General features: G+C 38.6%; 1 protein-coding gene across 1 annotated transcript in view; it reads right to left on the reverse strand.

Moving 5' to 3' along the window:
- SUSD1 (sushi domain containing 1) overlaps positions 1-9,360 on the reverse strand; it is a 57,222-nt gene that overhangs the window by 21,922 nt on the left and 25,940 nt on the right. Inside the window, 3 exon segments of the mRNA XM_009329004.1 lie at positions 756-850; positions 1,862-2,051; positions 3,606-3,700. Coding sequence (XP_009327279.1) covers positions 756-850; positions 1,862-2,051; positions 3,606-3,700 — 380 coding nt within the window.

Genomic DNA, 9,360 nt, shown 5'->3' on the forward strand with positions numbered 1-9,360 from the left:
AATAGTGCACTTTCATCGCAGTATACCCTCATGGTGCAAAGTAATGAGTTATAAAAGTAAGCTCAAATTTAACACCTCTCTGGTTTGACCCTGAGAAGCAAGTCAAAATTAAGCCATTTTGACCTACGTCAAAATGCCAAGTACCCTCCAGCCTACAGACAGCTATGTTTCTAGGCAAATTTACAGACCCATGGGTTTTTTTTGTTTCAGTTGGATTTTGTGTGAGTTCCTAATCACTCCTCCGTTAATGAAAACAAAAATGCTTGCTGTATTTTAATCATGTGCTAATTTTCCTTTAAATAGACCCTATGCCTTTAGATAATCTCTGAGCACATGGAGATTTGAGACAACAGCAGGTGGTCAAGAGCCCTGGCAGAGATAGTTCACGTAGAAATGTCCTGCTGGGACAGGGGAAGACTGAAGACATACCACAAGGCAGAGTGGACTGACTCCGTGGATTTGGAACAGAGTTGTCTGAGGCCTGAACATAACAAAGTTGAAAGTACAGATAGGGAAGGCAAAATAGAGTAGAACAGGGGAAAAAGTAAGCAAGAAGCAGGAGACTACAAAAGGGCATGGTGGTTTCTTTCTTTTTTGAAAGTTGCTATGCAAGATTACTCCCTGGATTTTTATGAGAGACATTATTAGAGTGAGGAACACCGCTAGCAGTTGAATGTTTGAAAAATTACAGGTTTTTTCAGATTGGTGATTGATATAAATTGTTTTCTAGATTCAAAATACAGGTTGTCACTTACGGAGTATCTGTCTTCCACATCACTTCCCCTGATATTTCTCCGCCATTTCAAGCAGGTATCATTAAAAATTAATACATTATTGAAAGCTTCCTTTACTGTAGAGACAATAAAAAAAGGGAACAACTTATTACAAAAACTTCACCTTCTTCAACTTAATTGGATATGAGTAGCTGAAAATTAAAAAAAAAGGTTATTATTTTAATTCTCTTCTGAGAAGGAGGTAGAATTTAATTTATTTTTGAATGAACAAACACAGTAAATAAAGCACGAACATTTTCCAAAGAAAATGGCTTTCGGAAAAACCCAAGCACGCTATTCAGGAAATCAAGATAGGATTTATTCATCCAGACCTAGGGAGCTTGTAGTGACAGAAAGATCTAGGGGTTCAGACCTTCTGATGGAAATCAAGTTATCATAGAACAATTTGTCACAGTTGATAACCTTTAGGAAAAAGCATGTGAGAAAAAGCATTTTTGTGGACTCCAAAGGCAATTATTTCTGAATGTCTGTCTCATCAGAATTAGTATGTCAGAAAGCAAGCTTAAAGTTTCCATGACCAAAATACTGCAGAAACCCGCTGTTAGAACACGCCTTCTCCACAATTACTGAAAAACTGCCAGAACACTGCTCATCACTGCTAAACATAGGAACATTATCTATAATGCTTGCATCACTTAGATTAGCATCACACAGCTCAGCAACAGGGAATTCTTCCACAGTCAGACAATCAGTTTTCAAGGCAAGGAACGGAAACCAGTAAGCACTGTACCGTGGACTGAAATTCCAGCATGTAGCCAGGCACTCCAGTGCACCAGTCCTGCCTCAGCCAGAAGACAAATCCTGAAGAAACAAGTTTGCCAAACTTTTCTGAAGGGCACTTACTGCCACTGCTCTGTTAGCTCATAGGTTCAATGACCACAGTGAGCAGAGAGAAGAATGTCTTGCAGAAAAAGAGGATGCTGATGGTGGCTACATGTGTGTAGTCAACATAAAGAATGAGATAGCCCAGAAGACAGGGTGTTATCCTGTCTGCTAGACTCAAAACAGTGAACTCTGCAGCACAGTAAGTTCTCCTATAAGCACACAGAATACAAAACACAACCTACCCTTTGTTTGAACTGCTACTGCAACTGAGACAGTGATGTTTGTGGAAGAGATGGTAGTAATATTCACCACGTAGTTACTGCCAGAGTTGAGATCTAAACACACCTTTGGATTATCTTCACTTGTAGTGATGTTAAATACTGCATCTTCTGAGAACGTCTTCTCATCCCATCTTTGGCCCAGTATGTGAAACTATTGAAGGATTAACAAAAACGATGGTGCAATTGGTTGTGGCTCTCCAAAATTCAGAATACTAGTTCCATTAAGCCTTGAGAACCTAGGATTACATCTGTTTTAGAATATCAGCTCAATCAAAAAAATAGGCTTGTGACTGTTTTGGTGCAACAACATGGCTTAATACATTAGATCTTTAATTTCTTCTGGCTGTTAAAATTATGGATATTTTTCCATATATTTCTACAACAAATAGAAGGAATCTATAAGGTGGACCCTACAAACATCTCCAACACAAACAGTAAGGTGTAAGTAAATATTCTTTGTTTACAGCACACAGATGGAAACTACATCTGCTTGCTACTTTCTTTTTGTTTTTCTGGTTTTCCCCCCCTGCCCTACAGAGGCAGTAGTAAGACTGAATGCCAAACAACAGTAAGAGACAAGCTTCCCTAAGATCATCCCAATGCAGTGAAAAAGAAACCTGTTGTTTGTATGAGAGGAAGGGACAGACAAAACTTACCTAGTTGAGCTTAAGGCAGTCCAGAATGTGTTCTGAACTTTATTGCATGCACCCTACGCCTACAACATCCTCAGTTTTGACTATTCTGTAGTGTCTTGCAGATAGCTGAATTCAGACAAAAGCACATGCACAGAGCACATTACACCAGAGATCCACAGCTTGCCAGTTACCACTGAGTACACAAAAAGCACTGGATTTGAACTGTTAGGGTAACTGGGAACTTGTTTTTTCCATCTCAGCAGTGCTTAACAAAAGCCCTCAAACTAAAAATACATTGGTTTTGTAACACAGGAGGAGAAAGACAGGTTGTTTTCCAAAATTATCACCCAACCTTGAAATGTATTTTCCACTTTCTTTTTTCCCTATTTGCACATGCTCAAAAAAACAACCTTTCTTGGAATGTTGTCATTCTCAAAATATGGGAACTCTTATCACGTTGTTTTGGCTTTCAATAACACTGACTGAACTACTTGTTTCTGAGAATTTATATCTTAACTTTTATTGTTATGCTTATAGATGGCCAAAAAAAAGTAGTTACCAAGGTTGCTTTCAATTTCCATGAAAAACAGTTCTAAAATATAAGGTGGTTGAATCTCGAGCAAGGCACAGTATCTCAGTATACCTTGCATTTCTAAAACAAGTTACATCCAGTATCTGCAATTGATACACTATTTACTTGAAATGTTTGCATCACAGATAAGGACAGAGCCCAAGTTTTGCAATGTTTTCTATGTCAATGTGACCTTGAGCTCTACAACAGAATTGCACTAAAACATAGACTTGTGCTGAAATGCTTCTTACAGTTTCAAGCAGATGCTTAGGTGATTTACTGGAATAGGACCCCAACTGCTTCTGAGTTCTTCACCTAACTTTAGGACAGGGATTTGTTTCTTTCCCAACCCAGCCACCTTTAGGTTTCTAGGCAGTTCACTGGGAAGAGTGAAACAAATTACCATACAAACAAAACCCACAAAACAGATCTCCACTGCTGACTCACCAGAATTAACCAGGCCAAAGCTACTCCCAATCTCAAATACTGCTGCACTTACTGTGTACGTTTCCTGCATTCCCAGTCTTCCAGTTTTCCTTTGCCACTTCACACACGTTTCATTGAATACAGACAAATTACTGAATAATTCCTCCTCTGTGAGCAAAAACATGAACGCAGAAGGAAAACAGTTATTATTTCTCATGCAAATCTTAATATGTTTGGAGCAATTGTTTATTTCTTCATTTTTCTCTGTTTTTTTTTTCCAAACAGGAAAAATAAAACAAGGTAGGGAGAAGTTAGGTAGTAAGTTTTCCCTTAACCGTGTTGGCTCCTAAAATTAAAACACAAGGCTAACTGAAGAAGCACGTTCTGAGCTAATGACTGTGAAGTCCTTAAACACACAGACAGCATTACGTAAACTACCATGACTAATGAAAACAAAATACTTCGCTAGGCTTGCATTTTAATGTAGAGCAATTTTAATTATAATGACTTTACAGATCTTGAAGAGGACATTAAAACTACATTACAGTTTCCGGACAGCAAAGGAAGAAGCTCATTAACTCCATCTGACCACTGATATGTTCCTATATATAAAAGCATACATATATAACAGCATTGTTTCTTACACAAGGATCTTCAGTATATAGTGCGTTAAAGACTAGAATCTTTCATACCAGGTGACCAATCCAGGCAAAAGAGCCAATGAGAAAAGACATTTTGCTCTGCTTCAGACATTCCTCCTAGTCGTAATACATTAGACTTGTACCATGTATAGGTATTCCTGTATTCCTGGTCGAAGTCTTCCATTAAAGTGTGCTTATGACAGTATCACACCAGCAAAAATGAAGAGCAATAAACAATGCCCTAATTCCACTACTTCTGCCACCCATTCTATATTCTCCTTGAACTTGGGTGCCAGCATCTGGATCTCGTGACATGCAATGGTCTGTATTCTAAAGAATAACCCACTCACAAGTCAGCTTGAAGACTCTGTAGACCATTGGATCTCATGGATTAGAAGTCTCATTGAACTGCAAATAAAGAAGTCAAGCTGATTTAAGAGTGCTGTCTGTAAGAAAAAGAGGCTAGCAATAAGTGAATAAACTTAGAAAAAAAATGTTCTTCTGAATACAACAACCTGCATTAAAGCTTTTTAAGAAAGCTTGTGTTAGATTGGAAAAGAGGCTCTGTGTTAGATTGGAAAAGAGCTTTTTTGTAGCTGAATGAACATTTTGGTTCATTAGTTGTTAGGATTGCTTTTTAAAAGGTGTTGACGCTTTTCCTTGTTTTATAATAAATAAAATTAAATAACACAGCCACAGTAAAACACTTTTCAGAACAAACACTAGATTAAAAGAATGAAGCCTGAAGAACTAAGCATGTAGGGAATACAGCTGTAGCAACCAGAGATACATCCCTCAACATACCTGTGTTAATTTACACACTTTTAAGAGTTGGCTTACGCCTCAGAGAAAAAGCACAGCCAGGAAGATCAACTCATCCGTTCTTTTTTTAGGCAGTTCTCTCATTGCTGTCATCAGACACAGAGCAGTTGCCTTCACATGACAAGATTATCAAGTATCCTCCCAGAGCTAAGAACAAAGCTCCTTCTGGTCACAACTCAGATTGACAGTGAACCTATTTGCTCCTCTTCTTTCCTTCCCCACCCTTCAAATAGTCATTCCTTTGTCCTACCACCATATTTTCTTACTACATTCACTACATGACCAAGGTCATACAAATCTGAGCTCATATAGACTCTAAGCTGAAAAGCCCTTACTAGCTGCTGAAAAAACGAAGGGGATTTATAGGACAGCCTTGGTAGATACTTCAGAAATATTAACACAATAGTTGGTGTAACACCCTGCTGTAAAAGCAAGCACAGCTCATGGCACTCCTCCCCATATGTACACTTCGTTACCATTTCACAGGGGCCCTCTTGTAGCACATGGACATGAAGCTGTCACTGAAATAAACAAATACATCAATAGTCTCTAAAATTCCTATATGTAGGCAGTTATTTAGAACTAAAGTGTAACTGTTTATGTATTTTGCAGCACTTTATTTTCTTTTTCCTTTCCTTTTTTTTGATTATTAAAACTGTCATAAAACCGTTTTCTAATGATATCTCCCTCTCAACATATTCAACAAATAGATACCTCGCTCACTAGACCGGTTTATCTCCCAAGTAATTCTAATTCCCCCATTCCAAACTGTCATTAAATATGGAAATGTTGTTGAAAGCTTCCTCTTCTACAGAGCAGAAGAAAAGGAGATTAACCTGCATGTCCTCTAAAACAAATTTCCTTACAAATGGCTGTGTGATTAATTGTATTTAAGTGCTGCTTATTATTATGTTTCACAGTAATGTCTAGAAACTCTGCAGTATTAAGACTTCTGTACCAACACAGAGCAAAAGAATATGTTCAGTTGTTGTATTCTTTAAATCAGATACATTTTTATTAAAAGATCAGATGGCAAAAATGACTCATTAGAGCACAGGCAGAAGGAAAATGTTTGCATATCCATGAGATCTGAACTAAAATGCATAATAAGAAAGGAAAAAAAACATCATCTCTGAGACTGCTCAGCAAGAAAGCCAGGCACTTGATTCATGAGTTTATAAAATAGTAAAAAAATAAAGCAGCAAACAACAAAAAAGTGATTATGCCAGGTATTCAGGCAAGGAAAGAAATCTTATACAGTGGCCTCCTTGGAAGGAAGAAGGCAGAACTAGTAGCATTTTTTTCTGTAACTACATCGATCATGCTTTCTGAACTTTCAGAAGGACAAGGCCACCATGCAATTACCATACATCCACAGAATAGCTGGCAAACTTTTTCTCAAAAGTTTCCACTCTAAATGGGTAGGAGTAAAAGAGGACAAAAAGTTGTAACACGCACAGAGCAAACACCACAAGAGAATCCTGGAATTTCTGAGGAGACTGCTTTTCCACCCTTACTGATCAGCCACTCTTTGTTTGGATAACCAAATGTACAGTAAGTGCTTGGATTAACATTAATCCCAGTAGCATAAACACAGCATCCAACAACAGCACAAAGGTATCTCTGTAAAAACTATTCCAGCACCTAGAGGGAAACAGGTTCCGTGACAGATTAGTTCTCCTGTGAAATCTAACAGTGCCAGTGACTTCCAGAGCTTAGGAACTCCCAAAGTGAAACACACTATACGTGCCTGGCCTCAGCATAATGTCTTAGCAGACAGTGGCATCCAGGTCTTCAACATATCTGATTCTGATCAACAGCTTTCGCTCAGACTCACAAATGAGACGGGACAAGTGAAGACCCTCAGTTTCCTCATACTTCAGCCCTAGAAATTTCAACTTGTGATTAACTGAGAAGGCCACTGGATGCCACTGCTGCTCCACTGACATCCAGGTTACCCTCACAATCTTCCCATCCCAAGGGAAAGGCTCCTAGAAACGACATGCAAGTGTCTGGAGACCAGAGCAGAAGGGTGGAAAAAGATCCTGGAGGAGTCAAATACTGAAAGACAAATCTGGGAGAGGGTAGAGAGATGCAGGGAAGACAGGTGCTGGTAAATGGAACACAGATGGGAGAATGCAAAAAGTGAGCAACAAAGTGATTCAACAGAGCCAGTGAGTGTCAGAGGGCGAGAAATCATGTTAAGAAAGCCAAAGAAATTAATGCTAAGGAAAACAAGGAGTGAAGGCCTCCGTTTTCTTTACTCTACTTTTAAAAGCTCTGCTAGGAAGGAGGACCTCTGCGCTTGAGTGTGTGAGAAAAACCTTCATAGTAATTACAGCCAGTGCATAAATGCCTGTACTGTCATGCTCTTCTGCCTTAACCCTGTGCTGTGAGGACCAACCTTAATCCTTTGCTTATCAGCCTCTGCGAGTTCAGGTCCCAGTACTCAGTGTTATTATTTGCTGATTCAGAAAAAAAATGTAACACACTGACAACTCTATGCCGAAATAGTCATTAAAACCTCATGACTTCTTCCACATATACAGTCTACTAGTCCTCAGTTGAAAGAGCACTTGACTACCACCGACCTCAGCTTGAGATACATCTTATCAGTGAAGTATTTTTGAACTTGCATGAAAAAACGCTATTTACCAGAAAGCAGATAGAACCAGCTCCAATCTGACATTTCATCTTCTTCAAGTAGCTAAAAGAGCATCCACATGTGCAAATTCACTTAGAGAGCTCTTCCCACCAATCCCCACACATACATGAAATTTAGGGGAAAGAAGAAAATCCAAATATTAGCTTTTTCTGTACGTTTTGCCTGTTCAATTCTGTGAAAACTGTGAATGATGCTGCAAATGCCATCTGCAACTAACACGCACCACACATACATTCAGACACAGAAATTAAATTGAGAGCAAACAACATTTCAAGGAGAACTTCTGCTCAGACTGTTTCAAGGCACCTGTTCCATAGCATACAGGCAAACTCCTCTCGCACAGTAGCTTTCGCAAGTATACATGAATTTATTTTACAAAGACATATCTTCAGTATTTATTCCTTTAGGGTAAGTTTTTATGAGTTACATTTTGAGTAACATACCTGCTTCCAGTTTAACTAGGATTCCAAAATTTTAGCAGGTTTTCACCTTCAGCCCCAAACTTTACACAGAGGAAATCCACAAAGAAACAGCAAAGCTATAGGCAGACACAGTCATGCAGGAATAAGCAGACAGATAGCTAATGATTTACTACTTCCTTTGGTCTAAAAATGTTACCAAGAGATAATCAGGAATAGTGTAATTCATGTATTGCACCAGACTGACAAAAACTAAAAGATGCAATTGTGAGCATACTTACAAAGGAAAGATGTATCAATCAAGGGTGTCAGACTAGCTGGGATTAGATGGGCTGGGATTAGAAATGCACATGATCTACGCCCCTGCTGAAAGAGGTTCCCGAGACCGGAGACTGGTATTTGCCATTACAACCTGGGTCATTATTAATTTGGTTTCAAACAAACAAAAGCCTAAACAGCCCTGCAAAAAGCTACACTTTTTGTTTGTTTGTTTTAATTGTCACTGGGTTGCATCACTTTGATCTAAGAAGTAGCACCTCCCATAACACAGACTCCACCTGTGTTTTTCCAGGCAATTAAAGAAATTACCAGATTACCAGATGTCTGGATTTAACATAGCAAATTAGGCCTTTACAAGAAGTCAGGCCAATGAGATCCTTTTCATTGATGACTATAATTATCCTAATTGTTTGATGGGGTTCTTATTCCTACAGAACCATGGGTTTTGAATCAATGCCCACAGATGTGAGGGACATCTTTTCTATTAAACTCATAACTGTTGACATGAATTATTTACACATGGCTGGGAATAAAAATTAGGAGAGTGACAGTTAACCCATTCGTTGTTGTGTGGAAATTACTGATGCTGCCAGCACAGAAACATTCCAGCTGTCCTTCTGTATCATCTCTTATTGTACAAGTAAGGATGTGAAAACTGACATCCTAGAGAATTCTAACTAGAAGGGAAAATCAAGTCATTGGGAATAGGGATAAAGCACAGGGAAAGTGAAAGCAAAGGGAAAACAACTCTGGATTAAAAAGATAATAACTAGACCCTCTCGCTTGCATGGAAATTATCTTTGCTATAGGTCTACATTTAAATGACACCTGAAGGATGATCCTGCTTTGTTTATTCCAGACTGGATTCAGATTTCTCTCTTGATTTTTTTCAAAGTTTTTTTTGCATTATGAAAGTATTCTTTTCCTCTTCTGCAATGTTTTTAAGTGCAAAGTGTGGACAATCTGCTATGCCTTCTCTGGACTGATTCATCAAACCGCTCT

This window comes from Pygoscelis adeliae, unplaced genomic scaffold (genome assembly GCF_000699105.1).
Source record: "Pygoscelis adeliae isolate BGI_AS28 unplaced genomic scaffold, ASM69910v1 Scaffold127, whole genome shotgun sequence".
NCBI lineage: Eukaryota > Metazoa > Chordata > Aves > Sphenisciformes > Spheniscidae > Pygoscelis > Pygoscelis adeliae.